Genomic DNA, 19463 nt, shown 5'->3' with positions numbered 1-19463 from the left:
ATTCATCAGCAGTTTTTATATCAGGAAGCCGAGGGCAGAAATGGGCACAAGGAATTAATCATCATCCCATCTTAGCAAGAAAGGCATGTCATCTAGTGATAATTGGACTGCTTTGTTTTTGTTCCCTGACCTTAATGAATCTATCACTCAGCTCTGTGTCCTTGTGATCATTAGATTTTTTCCCTAAGGTTTTGTACCTCGAAGCTATTATCAAAACAACCTAACCTGAAGTCATTTTAAGGTTTTGTTTTAGTATGGTGCACACTGAAACCTGTGAATACATCTTTCACCATCAAGATTAAAAGAACTTGAGCCGACCTGGCTCCTGGAACTCAGTTGTTTTCCTTAGTCATTAACCTAAACTGCAGTCCATGCAGCTCCTTAAGTGAAACTCATAGGCCCTGGCTGTGTGATGCTTCCTTGTATTTATTTTTGATCATCAAAGCTCTATTTAAACTAACATTATTATTATTATTATTATTATTATTATTATTATTACTATTATTAATTAAACAGTACAGCTTAAGAAGAAATCATCTTCATAATAATCCACAGGTAAAAATGTCCAGTAGAATGGGATGTTTCCAAGGGATGATCACACTGCACTCAGGGCAGTGGGGATCTCCCCACGCCCATTCACACCATGCCAGATACCAGGAAAAAACGGCAGCGGCAAACCTGCAAAGACACAGCAGTAGCAATAACCTTCTGGGGTCGCGGCTCCGTGGGGGCTTGCCTACCTGAGAGTCACCCATCAGGGTTTTGTTTCCTGGTGGGCCGATCCCCTGAAGTCAGTTGCCACCTGCTGCTGCTCTGATGTGGCCACTGCAGCTTCCCACTTGTCTCCGGGGGTGGCCTTATTCGTCAGTAAATACATTTTGTGAAATGAAACAAAAATGAAGACATTTGGTCAAGCCAGACAACCTGAGTTTGTTCCCTGGAACCTACATGGTTGAAGGAGTGAGCCAACTCCCTCAAGATGTCTTCTGACCTCCATATGCTCTGGGGACAAGGAGCAACGTGCACAAAGAAAATATGATTTTAAAAATGGATGAGAACTGCTTGCATGTTGTATTGGCTTGGCTTTAGCATGTTATGACCACTGGTCAGGCTTAAATAAAGGACACCCCCCCACTTCTCCATCTGTTCTTTTTCCTCCTCTTCCTCCTCCTCTTCCTTTTCTCTTTCTCCTCTTCTCCTCCTTTTCTCCTTCCTCTCCTTCTCTCCTCTTCCATATGAAGTCACATGGTATTCAAAACTTGAGGCATCACACTGTTGCTTCTTATCAACATCATCCCATGCAAGCCTTAAACTTAAACTTAAGTCCTGTAACTCTTGAGGAGAACATCTGTTGTTTTGGACCAAGCTTCTACCCTTGGCCCCACAGTCCAGACCAAGCTAAGTTGATGTTGTGTTAGGTGTCTTAGTAAAACTGAAGTCAGAAAATGACCCCCCCCCCCCCCCGACACACACACACACAAAGATGGTTTCACGCAGCCAATCCAGGGGTCGAGTTAGCACGAGCAGACATGGGACGGAGTCCCTTTGGCTTTCACGGGGGGAAGGGAAGTAAATGATTGAAGTTTTCTTTAGTCTTTTGAGACAGAGTTTCACGTATCCCAGGATAGCCTTAAACTTACTATGTAGCCAAAGATAAACTTCTGAATCCTCTTCCTCCGCCTCCCTTCCCGAGGCCTGGACTTACAAGTGGAACTGCACCTGGTTAACAAGGTGATAGGTGTGGATCCGAGGCTTTGTGCACACTGGGCAAGCATCCTACCAATTGAGTTGCATCCTCAGTACTGGTACTTTAACTTTTGTTCCTTGTTTCTGCCTTCACCCTGTCTTCCTAACTCTGTGGAGCACAATACTGCTTTAAGATGCAGTGGTATTGGCTCTTGAATTGCTAATATATTGCTAATAATCAGGTCCTCAGCAACTGAGTGTTTGCATTTAATTCTTTAATTCCTCTGTTGTTCATCAAAATAATCTCATGACAAGTCATAAATTTGAGTTCCTAAGATTTTGGAGAACAAAGAAAGCCCCTGCTGTGAATTGGAATGTGTCCCACAACGTTGGGAACTTATCCATGCAAGATATTGAGGAACTTTACTATGCATGACAACTGCTTCCTGAATGATTAGTGCCGGTGTTCTGGGAGTTAGCTGTGGGTGGAACTGATGTATGGTAAATGCATGAGTTTGTCCCCTAGCTCTGACCTGTGGGTTCAGGGGGTACAAGCTTTTCTGCCCCTTTATCTCTGTAAAGGTCAAGCAATAAAGGCTAACTCGTCAGGAGTGGGTCGCTCAACCTTGGACGCCACAGGGGACAGTGAAAGGCTTTGTAACTTGGGTAGAGGCTGGAGATGCTCTGTAACTACAACTCTTCTCAGGATTGAGTGTGTGCACCGTGTTCAGCACAGTGCGTGACTCAGTCACCCTGTGCATAACCAATGTACAGTTTTGTTTTGGAGCCCCTGAGCTCTGAGTGGAACCTTCAGTTAGTCTAGTTTCTGGCAGTAGTCGGTTTTAGCTAATTGCTATGCTTTCCATGGTTACAGAGGCTGAGCATTTAAGAACGCCACTTCATTAAAGCATTAAAAATACTGTGGGCTCAGTAATTTCATTTACTGGGTCAATAACCCGTGATATCTAGAAGAAGATTTAACATAGTTTAAAAATAATTATTCAAACAAGATAAGGATTTCAAACTATAATTACCATAGCAGTAAAGGAACAGGGGACTCCAAAGCCAGATAAATATTATATCTAAATCTTACTTCTCATTCTTATAACTCACAGGGCTTACACTTATCTGATGGTAAAGATCACAGAAATCTTCACATTTTTGGCAAGCATGTATCCTGGTCCTAGAAATGAAAGGTTTTACTTAAGAAGCACTTAGGAGGAAATGTGGAGAGCAAACACCCTGCGGCAGCTCTTCCTCTTCATGGCACTCCGTTTGCTTGGAGCATCTGCAGCGTTCTTACTCGGTTTTTCTTTCTAGGAATTTATATTTTTGTTGCTACTGTATATTAGATTTCCTTTCTTTTTCCTGATGTACTGTTAGTGAGTTTGTATAACCACGTCACAGCCAGCTACCATTTTACCACCTCTTATTAATTCTAAAGTTTTCTCCTGATGTATTGGCAAGGAAGATCATCATATCAACTGTGGATGTTGAGGATAGCTTTCTTCCTTCCTTGATTCTGCATCAATACCTTTTCCCCCCACTGAGGTGCCAGGCTTCCCATCCACATTGAACAGAACTTCCAGAACAGCATTAAATGGTGTCAGTGGACATTGAAGTCTGTCTTTCTTTCTTTCTTTCTTTCTTTCTTTCTTTCTTTCTTTCTTTCTTTCTTTCTTTCTTTCTTTCTCTCTCTGTCTCTCTCTCTCTCTCTCTCTCTCTCCCTCCCTCCCTCACTCCCTCCCTCCCTCTCTTCCTTCCTTCTCTTTCTTTTTTAAAGATTTATTTATTTATTATGTATACAGTGCTGTGTCTGCATGGCCAGAGGAGGACACCAGATCCCATTACAGATGGTTGAGAGCCACCATGTGGTTGCTGGGAATTGAACTCAGAACCTCTGGAAGAATAGCCAGTGCTCCTAATCTCTGAGCCATCTCTCCAGCCCCTGAAGTCTTCTTTCTTGTCCTAATAGCAATGTGTGTGTGCATCAGAATGTCATAGTCATGATCCAAACCATTGTCTCATTGTAGCTAGAGTTTTCCTGCCTGGCCCATGGTCAGGACAAATCTCTCTCACCCGCCAGTTCTGCAGCCGCTCAGACCCAACCAAGTAAACACACAGAGACTTATATTGCTTACAAACTGTAGGGCTGTGGCAGGCTTCTTGCTAACTGTTCTTATATCTTAAATTAACCCATTTCTATTAGTCTATAAGTTGCCACGTGGCTTGTGGCTTACCAGTACCTTACATCTCACTTGTCATGGTGGTGGCTGGCAGTGTCTCTCTCCTCAGCCTTCCACTTCCCCCAATTCTCCTCTCTCCTTGTCCCACCTATACTTCCTGCCTGGCTACTGGCCAATCAGTGCTTTATTTATTAGCCAACCAGAGCAACACATTTAACATACAGAACATCCCACAGCATCTCATGATTTCCTATGGGTTGGGGAGGGAGAGTTTCCAAATCCATTCCTGACTTTTGTTAATCAACACATGTAACCAACTTCACATCGGATGAACTTTCATCCTGGTGCCCAAGGAGGCCAGAGGAGGGCATCAGATACCTTGGAACTGGAGTTACAGATGGTTGTAAGCCGCCATGTGAATGCTGGGAACTGAATCCCAATCACCTGCATGAGTAGCCAGTGCACTTAACTGCTGGTATCTCTCCAGCCCTCACTGTATTTCATGTGTTTATATACAGGCTGTAGGAATTTACCCTCTCACAGCAGTGAGTAAGGATTCCTCTTTCCCGTATCCTTTCGCCATTGTTATTTGTTTCTCATTGATGAGTGATTTCCTGGCCGCTATACTCAGCTGCAGTTGAGCGCAACATGTTGTAGCACTGTGGCCACTGCAAGCACCAGTTTCCTTATTTTCTATGAAAAGCCTGGGTTGTATATTAGCAGCACATCCTGAGTTATCTTCCTGGAGGGAGAGGAGAATAATCCATGGAGAAGTTACCTCTAACGCTGGAGAATGTTCAGTGTTTCCTAGTCGTAATAGTAGAACATGAATTACGTCCATCATCCAGGGCCTCAGTGGAAATCGTGTTGGGGTTTGAGAAGACTCTTATGTTGCCTCCTGTGGTGGAGATAGCAAGCTGCCTTCTCTTGCAGCATGCCTCAGGATTAAACAAGTCTGTACCTTTGAGGACCTTCAATTAAAGGGAAATGTGTCATCTATGGCAACCAAGAGCAAGCTTTGTGTTGGCTGTTGTAGAATTATTTCTTGACATTAACGTTTTTATGCAGCCCCATATTAAGTTTTATGCTTGGATATAATGCCACCAGGTAGAAACCAAAGCAAATGCCACATCCCAAATCCAGAGAGAGTCAGAGCCAAACAGTGGGTTATCAAATCTGTATTTTTATGTGCCATTCCTTGTCATGTGTGATTTAAACACACAGCTCCTGGAAGCTGCAAAGCACAGCTTAGTGGAGGGACGAAGAAGGATGCCTGGCAGCCGGGCTTGGCTGAATAGTGTGGATTTCTCTCTAGAAGCATCTTCCTGGTTCTTGGCACACAGAGGTGACTCCACGAAGATGGAAACCACTTGGTTAATCACCCTTGAAACAAGGGAAAAATTAAGATACATCCTTTTCTTTGTCAAGCAATAAAAACAATGCCAGGTTGTTAATGTGTCTTTTGTACCTTTCACTTGAAAGACCTCAGAGAGCATGCAGGAGAGTAAAGGCAGTCTCTATTCCCCGATGGCGTCATTATACACGGAGAGGCTTCTAAAGCTAAAACTAAAGACACTGGGGAGACGTGGAGGAGTAAATGACAGCAAAGTGAAGGGCGTACCTCTGGGGCTTTGTCCAATGTGCTTTGTTCTGATTCATTCAAATTGGGTGATGAAAAGCAAGGATCTCATTTGTTTCAACATTAAAGTGGTAAATTAGCAATCATCGAGTCGCTAATTGTCCTGTAAGGCACTGAAGGTGCAGGAGGCTCCGGCTGCCTGGTTTTAGATCACACTGTTCCGGCCAAAATGAAGCAGCCATTAGAGTAGTGTAAGACAATGCTTTTAGTAACTTAGGCTGGTTGCATTCAAACATGAGGGTTTCTTTCTCCTGAAGTATTTATTGAAGCGCCTGTTGTTATTCGGCATGGACAAGTTTCATTTTAGGTTCTAAGCTGTAAGTGGAAATTCATATCCAGAATGGGGCTGAAATAGAGGGGTGAGACTCCTCACCGTGTCTCCTCCCGGGTCATCTCTGCTGGCTGCTAGGCTTTGGATTAGCAGGGTTGGTCAAATTTCCCTTAGTTTTTGGGTGACCTTTTCTAATCCCGACTGTTTCATAATTTAATGTTTTGACCTTTGTTTTCCACAGAGCGATGTTAGTGATGAATGCAGAGATTTAATGACTGGAAGTAGCTGACAGGTGACCTTTCGTCCGTGACCATTCCTTTTTGCTGGGGAAACCACACTGTTTTGTAGATTTTATTTCACAGATTTTAATTGTCTATAAGCTTGTTCGGAGAGAAGAGAGTAAAGGTTAAATATTTCATTCTTCTTACTGATTAAAATGTAAAAGTGTTGGCAGTTGTCCCAAGAGATCATTCAAAAAGGGTAGAGCGATACGTCAGGTTCACACTGGGAGAGAAGTGAGGGAAGTTTCCAGAAGGGCTGCTGAGGAAGCAGATGAAAGGTGACCAGGAAAGTGAACTAGCCCGGCACCCTCCCGCCTGAAGTGAGCAGGTGTGTCCTGTGTGTGCACACTCATGTGAAGGCAGGTGGGGACAGGCAGGGGCAGGTAGGGGCCGGGTGGAGAAGGGAGAAGACATATAATCCACCACCTTGTCTCGTTATCAGGAAATTCTTGGCCAACAACATGCTTAAAAATACTAATTTTTGTGTTTGTGCACATGGATATCTATGTGTGCACATGGGTGTATGTTCGTACATGTACATGTTGGGGAAGTATGCATTCATTTGTGTGTGTGTGTGCTTGTGGACACCAAAGATCAGCTTTGGGTGTTGTTCTACGGAACTGTCCAAATTGTGTTTTTGAGGCAGAATCTCCCAGCCTCTGATTGGCTTGAAACTTGCCAAGTATTCCAGGCCCACTCTAGAGCCCAGGGTCCCAGCTCAGTCCACTCCCCTGGCATTAGAACACAGGTCTCCATGCCTGCTTTGCTGTTGTCCGTGTGAGTCTGGGAACCAACTCAGTTCCTCATGCTCTCACTTCACCAGCTAAGTTAGTGCCCCCGCCCTGTAGGTGTGCAGCATGATGCCAAGTAACATTTCAAGTGTTTGCATATAAGTATGTGAAGGTTATTGCATATAATAGTCATTGTAGTGATTATATTAACGTATCCCATATATTAATGCCCCATTTCTTCATGCAGTTGAGAGCCTACCTCATGACACATAACATATGCTTCTCTTCTTAGGCTAATAGTGCCCATTGGACATCAATTTTCTCTTAATTTATTCAACTGTACAATGGAAAATGAAAATAAACTAAATAAAATCTATTTTGAAGGCACATGTCTTGAATCCCAGCCCTTAGAAGGCAGAGGCAGGAAGATATCTCTGAGTTTGAGGTAACCTGGTCTACATAAAGAGTTTTGGTCAGCCAGGGCTACATAGCAAGTCTGTCTCAAAAGAAAATGTCTCTATTGAAATCCAGGCATAGTGACTCAGGTCTGTCTTACAAGACTCCAGACAGAGGCAAGATGTTCACTGTAAGTTCCAGGCCAGCTGGGTCTGCACAGTGAGTTCCAGGTTAGGCAGCCTACACAGGAAGACGCTGCCTGAGAAAGAAACAAGCGGTCAAATAAAAACACCTATTCTGAACATCAAGTTTGATTACATAATAAGTATTGAAGAGAAGACCTGAACTGTGAAAGGTGTCAGTCATAGCCAAGATGGGCAGCTGGAATTCATGTTCCTCTCTCAGGTTTATCTCTCTCTTTTGGCTGCCGCCTCCTTCTGTGCCCCAGCCAACAATCCAGAAACTCTTCTTCCTCATAGGAGGTGAAGTGTCAGGAATCATTTTGGTGGGAGATGTCTTACTTTTTGAGGCCAGCCCTTGGGCTTCTGATATCACCTGGGATGGATGCTGGCTGACTATAGGACTTCCCCTCACATATCAGAGCTGGGCACAGAGACTAAAGTTTATTCTGATTAGAACTTCAAAACAACCTGTCATTCAGCGCCTTGTGTAGGATCACTAGTATATGGAAAAATTGTTTGGTTGTCCAATAGATGTCACCAAATTTTTAACTATTCTCAACTGAGTATTTATAAGTAAGTATAATGGCTTGGAGTTGGTGTAATTTTGAAAAGGAGGAAATACTCAAAACAAATAAAAAATTGTTGCCATTTTATAAGTCAGTATTTTAGATCTCAACTAAAGTGAAGTCTGTGGCATGTGTGGTCTGTTGCAGGAATTTTGATCACACTGTGAAACTCCATGGCTGTGAAATCAAGTTTACCTTGACTCAGGGGGCAGAGCTAGGGACTAGCTGACCAGAACTGGACACAGAGAAGTCAACAGTGTGGGTAGAGAGATGCACAAGAAGGAAAGGGCAGGGACTTGAGATTGGGAACTTCTTTTTCTGGTTTTGGGACCAGAAAACCCACTGGTGGGTCTCTGAACAAAAAGCAAAGTCAGCTGGTTGCTTCTCAGCTTCTCTGATGTAGCAGGTTTTCACCCCCACATCTGACTTCTGAGTCTTTGTTGGTAAATAGAACAATAGAGACTTAGTTTAAACCTACATATCTCGGTGTGGCAGAGCTGGGGCTGTGGGACCAGAAGGCCCTCCAGGCTGCGGCCTGAGTGGCCAGTGAGGTGTTGATGTGGGACCATGGGGCCACAATCAATAATTAAAATATCAGGAGATTAATGTACAGTTGCTAAGCCGGCAGAAAAACCTCAGTGGTTTTCTTCGCAGTGTGCATGTGTATGTATGTGTGTGTGTGTGTGTGTGTGTGTGTGTGTGTGTGTGTATATGTGTGTGTGTGTGTGTGTGTGTGTGTGTGTGTGTATGTATGTATGTATGTGTGTGATATGCACATGGATACATAGAGGCCAAACAACAACTTCCAATGTCATTTCTCAGACACATTCTACCTTCTTTTCTGAGACACAGGGTCCCTCACTTGCCTGGACCTTACCAGGTGTGCTAAGCCGCCTGGCCAGTGAGCTCTGTGGATCTGCCTGCTTTTGTGTCCTCAGTGCTGGGGTTACAGGCACACATCACCATGCCCAGCATTTGTAATCTCTTATGTTGGTCCAGGAATATCAGAGTCTATGCAGGCACTTTGCTTTACCCCTCCCCCATTTGTGGGTTTTCCTAAGCAGTGGCATAACTGCCAGAAAGGGATTAGTTAAATATATCTGTGTTCTTCATCCAAGCAAAGGATTTGAAAAGATGTATTGATACAGGAGACAAGATCCAAGGGGTATATTATTTTTAATGAAAATAAAAATATAGAGACAATTCAACTGAAAAGAATTTGAAATTAAGATGGAGATTGATGGATTGGACCAAATAAGTCTTATCCGAGATATCAAGAAATCCAGACCCTCAGTCTAGGAAGATGGAGTCACCGTTTACTGCAGCAGAATGAAGCCATGGAGACATGTAATACATTTGTATTCAAGGCTCCCAAATCAAATATAAATGAGCACAAGAAATAGCAATTCACTTAACAAAGAAAGATGAGCTCAAAAGACATGAAGACAGAGGTAATACAAGAAACAGGGATAACTAGGTGAGACAGGTCTTGGCCAGATCAACCTTGTGTACCTAGTCTCCTCCCTTTGACCATGGTTCCTCATAGTTTGATGGTTCCTTCACACACAGGGATGCATCCCGGGGAACATGGCCAAGTCCTCTGACAGTTTCCAACTCTGATTTGGAAGCTTTTGTCTATCAGCCTTTGCTTTCCTGCCATACTTAAAAATGGTTCCCAAAGCTTTTGGTCAGTAGAGCTCTGAGCATGTCCACTCGTGTGTCCCTGTGCCTTGCCCAGGAAGTCAGAGCTAGGCAGGATTGGGGTCAGTGATGCACCTGTGAGAGCCCTGAAGACTATTATTCAGTGAACAGTGAAAAGAAGTGATCAGTGCAAAGGTCAGCTACAGCCAAAGCCATTGCACTGAAAGCCCTCTTCTCCACTACATATTTTTCACACAAACAACAAACTGTTGTCCCCACTGTTGGCCTTTGAGTTGTTAGTCAGCTGCTGACCTCATAATCTGCACAGCTGTGGCTTCCCCGCGTTGTCATGGAACAGATTGGAATGTCTTAATGGATCGCTTTCAGAGGTTACAGTTGTCAAGTGAGACCAGCCTGCTGATTCTTATTAGCTAAATTAAGCTGTGTTACAGCAGAACTGGCTAATTCATTATAATGGCTGGGAAATCCAATGCAAATTGCCACATTTTATAGAACACATCCAAGGCTTTGCTTTCTGATTTTTCCTTCTGTGAATGCTGTACCCCAAATATGGTTTTATTACCTACTTAAGGACATTTTTGGAATGGTCAGTGGAATGTAATCTTGCTGTGTTTATGCATGATGGTGGTGAGTCAGAGCAAGCCATGCAATGCATGGTTTCTAATAGGCACTGATGTGCATGGTTCAGATGAGCTTGGAGGACTCGCTTGTGGGTAATGGATGTTAAGCCCTACCCAAAATTACAAGAAGATTTCACTCTTCCGCATTGTCTGAAAGAGTGTAGGCTTCTAAATGACAAGGTGATGCATTAGACAATGCCTGACCCTAAGTCACTCCTTTGTGCCTTCATTAATAAAGTCTTGGTGATGGAACTGGCCTAGAAACCCTGGGTCCAAGTGTCTTAATAGACTTATCCACGTTGGGCAGACATCTTCTACCCTGGGGTCTGCTCTATTGGCTACTTACTGCAGTTGATCAAAGTGATATACAATTTCTTCATCACAGAGTTGTTTTTGTTTAATAGTGTCACAGGTAGCCCAGACTAACATCAAATTCTCTAGATCACTAAGGATGACCTTGAACTCATGATCCTCCTGCCTCTACTTCTCAAGCACATGGATTGCAGGCATCCATCACCATGCCTGTTGATCACAGGGGCATTTATTTAAGGGTTTGTTTATTTTTATTGTGTATGTGTATGTATGTATTTCAAGAGTATACTGTATGCATGCTGAGTGCTCACAGGCGAGGATCAGGTAGAGGATTCCCTAGAATCACAGATGGTTGTAAGTCACCATGTAGGTACTGGGTACCGAGTCACTGCTCTGTACAAGAGCAGGAAGTGCTTGGCACCATGGAGCCATTTCTCCAGCCCTGATTGCAGTGATCTGGGCATGTCACAGATGGGCCTGTGTGGGTCCAGTAGGTTGTGCTTTCTCTAACTCTTAGTATTGACCACTCACACAGACGCTTTGCCTGATGTGTACATGTTACAGGAGTAAAGAGAAAAGAAAGCAAAAAAGGTTAAGCCAACACCATAAGTGTTGGCTGCAGAATACTCCAGAAAGTACCATGACATTTATCCAAGTATTTTTATAGTAGAAAATAAATCAGATAATAGCTGGATGCCCAGCAGTAGGAAAATAGATACATTATGGCATATCTATATAATTGAACAATAAACAGGCATTAAAATTTTCTCCAATGATTATTTACTGATATGGGAAGGATCAACACAAAATTAAAAGAAAAACCAAAGGCACTCAACTGTGTAATTGGCATCCCTCAACCTGCCTACAATAGCCTAGGTAGAAAGAGGAAAATATTTGTCACCATTGTTGAGTGATGGATATATGAATAACTTTAGTGATATATTCTTTTTTACCTTTGCAAGTTCTTCATAGTGAGCCCATGTTACTTTTACACTCAGAGCCAGACAAACAATTAAACAGTTTGAGTAGATTTGATATGAGATGTATTGAAGTAGTCTTTTCTCCAGGCATCTCCCACCTGCCTACTCTGGAAACAAGCTGCTGGTTTTCCTCCTGGTTTTATTTCCAAACACCTTCCTTTCATCTTAGTTCAAGGCTGCTGTAGTCTCGCATGGCTGTGGCAGAAAGCCTGTCATTACTATTGACTCCTCTCCCTTTCATGTCTGCCTTCCCATGTTCCATGTCTGGACCAATCCGGAATATACCCAGAGGTTGTCAGCATCTCGCCCTCATCATCACTCTGGGTGTCCTCCCATCAATTCCTCTTTTGGGGTGGGAGCAGTGGCTTGCTCTCCCTGTTTCAACCCTTTTTTCTTGTGGTCCCACTTTCCACGTAGCAGCCAACATTGTTAAAACACAGCTCAGGTCATGTGCTCCCTTGTCAAAGCTCTCCATTGCACAGGAAGTCATAGGACCCATGATTCATGGCCGCCACCTTTCTGACCCAATACCTACCCACTGTGCGCATGGCTCTCTAGAGCACATTCTTCTTCCTCACCGTCTTCTGCCTCAGACTAGTTGCAGTGGCTTTCGCTTGGGTACCCCATGGCCAGCCCTTGACTGCACTCACTCCTCTCCCCGCAGTGCCTCCTGGTGGCTCTCCACTGCCCCCAGCTGTGCCCACACAGACACACATGCACTGGTACACCTCCACATGTATGAATCTCCACAATGTATACACTTCCCTGTTATGAACCGATCACCTTTGAATGTGTTATACAGGATGCTGATACATGATGTGTTCGTGTACAGAAGCACAACTTCAGTGTAAGTTTCATGCCGTCAGGAATTCTTGTGTGTAAGTTCTTGGCTCAGTTGTACCTCTTGGAGCTGTCTCTGCTGTAGGGGGGCACCCAGAAACTGCTGCAGGGAGCACCATCGACAGCAAAGGTGACCAGCTGCAGCTGGGCGGTCAGTGTCCAGGTGGTTTGCTGAGCTGTGTTACCGAGCGTTTTTCTAGATTGCCACAGCTCGACTGAGCCTGCTGATTAGCTGATGTGTTTTCTCTTGATTGCTTTTTTCTTTCCCTCTAAAATGGTTCTAAACTAATTGGGAAACTCCATTTCTTCCCTAGTATTTAGCTCAGTGTTCAGATATTTTTTAATTAGTTCTTAGAGAGAGTCATACCTGTTTTGACTGTATTCTTCCTAGGTCCACTCCTCTTCTTTCCCACTCCTAGCAACAGAGCTATCAACAGTTGTTAGTTGCTAGGGAGAGAAAGACAATTTTCTCTAAGAATGTAGACTGGTAAGTCAAGTGGAAGACCACACATCTGAGAATATTTAGGTCCCATAAACTTGTCTTGAAATATTAAAAAAAGATAAAAAGACATAAAGTGTTCAGACTCTTAATAGATTATTTTAAATCCATTTCTTTCATTTCCTAATTTAACAAATTGAACAACCAATCTATCCCAGGGACCTCTGTTGAAGTCAGAGGCAAAAGCATTATTCTTACAAGACTTCACTGTCTAGATGGCAGATTTGGCAGGAGGAAAGTTAGGACAGGACCCTGTTTGAGAGAAGCTATTCTTCAGTAGGCACAAAATACATTTGGGTTCAAATTCAGGATCAAAAGGTGCAGCCTTATAAGAGGGGGATGAGAAAGGTGCACATTGCCAAAATGTTTTTCTTTTGCTGTTTTGCAGATCGAGTAATTTCTTCCTGTGAGAAAGAAAGCAACCAGGCGATAGTGGTGCAAACCTTTAATCCCAGCAGAGGCAGGCAGATCTCTGTGAGTTCGAGGCCAGCCTGGGCTACAGAGTGAGTGCCAGGACAGGCACCAAAGCTACACAGAGAAACCCTGTCTTGAAAAACCAGAAAAGTGAAAGAAATGGCAAAAGTAATGTGTGTGATTATTTTATTTTATGGTTTTTTGAGACAGGGTTTCTCTGTGTAGCTTCAGAGCCTGTCCTGGAACTCACTCTATAGCCCAGGCTGGCTTCAAACTGCCTCCCAAGTGCTGAGATTAAAAGCATGCGTCCCCATGGTTATTTTATTATTTAGAAAACAGAATAATGCAAAGAGCAGGGAGCCCTGCATGTGAGTTAGAAGATGCAGACTTAGTGGGCCTGAGAGATGGCTTAGAGGTTAAGAACATGTACTGCTCTTGCAGAAGACCTTAGTCTGATTCCCAGCATCCATGTCAGGTGGTTCACGGTGGCCTGTGGTTCTATCTTAGAGGATCTGATTCCCTTTCTTGGTCTCCATAGGTGTTTGTGTGAATATGCTCGCACAGAGAGAGACACACAAATATGCACACATAAATAATAAAATAAATGTAAAGTCAAGGAGATCCAGACTTTGAAGATACAGGCTTAGAAGTTCTAATTTAGAGGGTCTGGATTTAGAAGGTGTGGGCTTGGCTCCTTCACTGGAATTTGTATTAACTACAAGCCGTGAACATCAGTGTTTTGCTTCTGAGTCTTGTTAGTTCCACTGGGGAGCTTTTGAGGCTTTCAAGACGTGTGCATTCCTCTCCATGTTCTCAAGAAAGGCCCTTCCTTGTCCACCTAAAACCAATTTAAGCTCAAAGGACCATTAATACAACAATTTGAGGATCTTTAAACATCTCTGTAATATTTTTGCTGTCTTAAGGGGGTCTGGGTTGTGTATGTCTCCTTCAGGCCTGCCTCATCTTCTGTCTTCTTCACACGTTTATCCACTGCCACCTGCCCATGCACACATGTCACCTGCCCATGCACACATGCCACTGGAGCATGACACACATGCAGGAAATGTGGCGCTTGAGTTTCTTTCATAGCCACCATCCTAACTGTAGAAATCAAATAGTTTCATATTTTCTTACTTCATTTGAAATTACAGGTCTATACTTATAAAACTCATCATTTAGAGTGAAAACGAATGACTGTTTTTCCACATAATTTAAACTAGCATGGGGATGCAGAAAGTAATCATTTTTCAACAGTATATATTTATTTTTCTAATGAAAGTCCACTGGCAACTTGCTAACCTGTAGCAGAGACTGCAGGATAGATGTGTCTCAGAGATAATTCCGTACACAGTAATTATGCAGTAAGCGGCACTTTGGTCGCTGAGACCTCTTTTGACCACGGTCTTCCCTCTCTTCTCTTGCAGCCTCTGCAGCTGGACTGTGGCCATTGTGCCATTGTGTCAAACTCGGGTCAGATGGTTGGACAGAAGGCGGGAGAGGAGATAGACCAGTCCTCCTGCATTTGGAGAATGAACAACGCCCCCACCAAGGGTTTTGAGGAAGATGTGGGCCACGTGACGATGGTTCGAGTTGTGTCACATACCAGTGTTCCTCTTTTGCTAAAAAACCCTGACTATTTTTTCAAGGAGGCAAGTGCTACCATTTATGTTATTTGGGGCCCTTTCCGAAACATGAGGAAGGATGGAAATGGCATTGTGTACAACATGTTAAAAAAGACCGTTGATAACTATCCAAATGCACAGATTTATGTGACCACAGAGCAGCGGATGAGTTACTGCGATGGAGTTTTTAAGGAGGAAACTGGGAAAGACAGGTGAGTCCTCTCTGAAAGAGCCTCGTTGACTTTTTTTGTCTTGTACGGTGACTCTTTGCTGAGTCCCTTTGCCAGCTATCAAATGAACAGAGTTATTTTTTAAACCAATTGCTACGTGGTTTTGATTATTATGATTACTGCATGATCTGACAATGAGGTCCCATTAATTCCGCCCACACTGCCTTCTGTTCACTCCGTTTTAACAGGTTTGAAGCTCTGAAAATGGTGGATAGTTCTCCAAAATGTCTTTAGATCTCTTCCTATGTAGCTCAATTTGTTATTGATTAAATTGGATTTTTGGCTAAAAGAGGACATCTTCACATTCTGTTTCAAAACACAAATACTCAGGAATTTCAGGATTTTAATCCATCTTAACTGGGAATTGTGGCTCCTTCCACCTCCTTGAAACCAGACAGAGAGTAGACTATTGATCCATTAATATGACTGTGCAGATTCCTGCATAGTAATAGCCCTGTGATCTTGAACACTACACTGAATAAAATACCATATTGACATTATGTATTCCTTAAAATCATTAGCACTTGGATTCTTAAAGAGAAATGAAGTATAAATATCCTTTGCTCAATTATTCAAAACCATCCTACATTTTGGTTGCATGCACTTCTCTGCCCCATTCCATCAATCACTGTCCCCACCTTCTCTGCTCCAGGCTCCTTCTCCTCTTCCTCATCTTCTGCTTCCTCTCCTGGCTCCCTCATGGCCCTCACTTCTCAGGCAACTCTACCATCTGCTGGTTTTCCTGCCTCTTCAGAAAGAACCAGAAAAGTGAGGGAAGCAAAATTACAAACCGATCAATCTTGGCTGATATTCAGCACTAATAAAGAATTGCTGAAGAAGATTCAGAAACCTGTGCCTGAAGTTTTAGATTATATGTGAATTTTGCTTATTTGTGCAATACTATGAATAAATTGAGCTTTGACTGTAATTGCAGTGCTAACATTCCGATTTCCTTAAAATGCATGCCGTCTTTTACTGCTCAATATTATCGAATAGAAAGTTGTAACTATTGGGCAACTGGTTGTGGAGAGTTGGGATTTGCTATTTCCAGGTGTAATTTCCATGTTTATCACACATTGACAATCTTGGCAGGGGACTTTTTGTGGTCTGTTTTTTCAGCTCACTGTCCCCTACGTGCACCCCCAAGAATGCCTTTTTTAGGTTCTTAATAAACGACATATATTGTATTTTATCACATACATGCATGGACACACACATGCACATATACATATGCACACACACAGACACATATACATACACACAGTCATATGCACGCGCACACACACACACGTACACACTCAGGTAGACCAATGGACCTATTGATAGTGTGAACTGATTTTCACTTAGCATTTCTACTTCTGAGCCCCTAAAACAGTTTCACCTGAAATGCAAGACAGAACAACACTTTAACATGAGTCCCTCTTATGCAGGAAGAACCTCAAAGGTTAGATCCAAACCGGTATAGCATAAGCCATCCAAGCAGACAGGCAGATCTTGTGTTTGCAGGAACTGCACTCACCTGTAGCTCCGTTCTGTATGAATATGACCATTCTCCTGGGGCTCAGAAACCTCTGGTCTCTTACTAGCCCCGAGCAATGCAATTAATTCGATGTATTTGGTTTTTCATTAGAGCTATCCCTTAGGGTACCCCTCAGTTACAATGATAAGCCTGAGGATCATTTGGGGGTATCAGAGAAGAGCTTAGTGTGGTATTTGTTCCTGGTGCTTGAATCACGTTGGCTTTTTCCTGTGAGCTTTCATTGAAACAGCTCTGTCACATAAGCATGGCTGTAGAATGATTAGAGAATAGCATTGGGAGGTTGTTTTTTGTGTCTGTGATGAGTAAAGCTGCTTATAGTGTGTCGGTTTTGCTGTCTTGGTAAAGTTAGTTTTCAGATATCTATCAATGGGGTTACCAAAGCTAAAGTTCTTTCAGAGGTCAAAAGATTTGGTGGTACACGTTTGCTTCTTTTGTTTTCTTTTTCCATGGTTACGCCTTCCCACTGTTATTTCACTGTGTGGCAGACTGGAGAATTAAAGTCTCTAAGTTCTTTAGAACTCAGTAGAAGGGATGACAAGTAGAATTTGGCTGGTCAGCATGCTGTTGACAAAAATGACCTCAAAGGCTTCCGTCTCCATTATGATTTAAATCCAGCCCTGCTTGTGCTGAATATAATGATTTTCCATGGTTCTCTGGCACACGATGACCAACTTCAGACAATGTCTCTGAGTACGTAGATGTTTGTTGTATACACATGTGTACACACCTGGAAACTGGAAGCAGCGGTCTGGCATTTTCCTCTGTCACTCTCCACCTTACTGTTCGAGACAGGATCTCTCATTGAGCCTGAAGCCTCCCATGGCAGCCAAGCTGACTGGACAGTGAGCTGCCAGTTCTGGACGGATGGACACTCAGGGCTCTGACAGGCTTCACACATGTTTTGGAGATTTAAACTGAGTTTGGTTTTGCATCAAAGGTTCATACACATTGAGCTGTATTCACAGCCTCAACAATATCTTCAAAAAACTTGTTATAAGGGAAATGTCAAACTCACACAGCAGAGCCTGCTAGTCTCATTGTCTCTGTAAAGCCAGCCCTCAGCTTGAGGATTTACTAACTCGTGACCAGTCTTAGTTCAATGGTATCCCACACACTTTTTCCTTCCCCAAGCTGCTGTGGGATGTTCTGTATGTCCTGTGGCAGCCTGTTCTTGGGTTCCTCATGGCTTTACCCAGCAGGTCCGCATAGAGGATGATTAGGACCATGGGCCTGAGTGCAGGTGTCTGAGATGGTCTGCACTTGGCTGTGCTGGGGGAGGGTCTGTATGTCAATTCGCTCTGATTGGTCAATAAATAAAACCTGATTGGCCGTGGCTAGGCAGGAAATATAAGCGGGACTAACAGAGAGGAGAAAAGAAAGAACAGGAAGGCAGAAGGAGTCACTGCCAGCCGCCACCCTGACAAGCAGCATGAAAAGATGCTGGTAAGCCACAAGCCATGTGGCAGGGTATAGATTTGTGGAAATGGATTAATTTAAGCTATAAGAACAGATAACAAGAAGCCTGCCATGGCCATACAGTTTGTAAGCAATATAAGTCTCTGTGTTTACTTGGTTGGGTCTGAGCAGCTGTGGGACTGGCGGGTGACAAAGATTTGCCCTGACTGTGGGCAAGGCAGGAAACCTCTAGCTACACCAAACATTATTTTGAATTGCTGAGCTACAGACATCATTGTAGTCCATCTTTAAATAGTTTACTGTGTATTTTAAAAGACAAAAGAAAAGCTCTACATCTTACATGGAAATACAAACACTTCCTTTATACCATTTTATGTTTCCCTGGCTTGCAATGGTCAACAGTTGTCTTGTACATATATTTTCAGTATTAGTTTGAATCAGGATTAACATATGGTCGATGCATTATAATTGAGTGATGTATTTCCTGTGTGTGTACTTACCCATATTGCTGTTTGCCTACACCACTTATGACTAAAGAAACCTAGCCACTGGGTTTTCTAGCATGTAGTTAGTTTTATTAACTTCTCATATTATTTCTTCTACGTTTGTTTTTATGTATTGAGATTGACTGGATTCAGATCCAATTAGTATTTATTTCTTTGCCAAGAGCATCCTGTGATACTTGTAAAGGAAGAATATCCTGTGATTGTCTCTTTTTTTATGGTAGAAACCACTAATGTTAACTGTCTGGAGGCAAGTATTTATTAGGGTTGCTCAAAGGTAGGGTTTTATCTTATCTTTTGACTGCTGGTCTACTCTGTAGAGAGGGCCTTGCCCTGCTTTGGTTACCATGAGAAAGAAGACTGACTGGTTCTGATGTGTTAGTTTCTTGGCATCCTCTGGACTGACCTGCGTGTTCATAACTTCTAATATTTACATACTGACTAACGGTTAAGTATATCTGTATTTTTGTAGTTCAATTTATTTTAAAGCACAATGTATGCTCTGAATGTGTTTTTTAGCCCATGGGAACCTCTTCAAATTGGTTTTACATGCGTTTGATGTTCAGAAGAGGTCATGGATAGCTTCCCTCCTTCCTTGTATTGTAGGTACTTTTATTTATTTATTTACTTATTTTTCATTTTTTTATTTTATAATTTAATTTTACATATTAGCCACAGATTCCTGTGTCCTCCTCCTGCCCCCAGCCCCGCCTTCCCCCAAGTCCACCCCCCATTCCCATCTCCTCCAGGGCAAAGACTCCCTTGGGGATTAAGTTCAACCTGGTTAGAGTCAGTGCAGGCAGGTCCAGTCCCCTCCTCCCAGGCTGAGCAAAGTGTCCCTACATAAGCCCCAGGTTCCAAACAGCCAGCTCATGCACTGAGGACAG

At 43.0% G+C, this 19463-nt stretch overlaps 1 protein-coding gene across 5 annotated transcripts in view; it reads left to right on the top strand.

The window, feature by feature from the left end:
• The window catches only part of St6galnac3 (ST6 N-acetylgalactosaminide alpha-2,6-sialyltransferase 3), a 537327-nt gene that overhangs the window by 300709 nt on the left and 217155 nt on the right, over positions 1 to 19463 (top strand). For all 5 annotated transcript variants that reach the window (XM_076575265.1, XM_076575267.1, XM_016007874.3 and 2 more), the window contains one exon: positions 14690 to 15099. In XM_076575265.1, coding sequence (XP_076431380.1) covers positions 14690 to 15099 — 410 coding nt within the window. The remainder of the gene's footprint in view (positions 1 to 14689; positions 15100 to 19463) is intronic.

This window comes from Peromyscus maniculatus, chromosome 6 (genome assembly GCF_049852395.1).
Source record: "Peromyscus maniculatus bairdii isolate BWxNUB_F1_BW_parent chromosome 6, HU_Pman_BW_mat_3.1, whole genome shotgun sequence".
Taxonomy (NCBI): Eukaryota; Metazoa; Chordata; class Mammalia; order Rodentia; family Cricetidae; genus Peromyscus; species Peromyscus maniculatus.
This window is presented reverse-complemented; position numbering and strand designations above follow the sequence as displayed.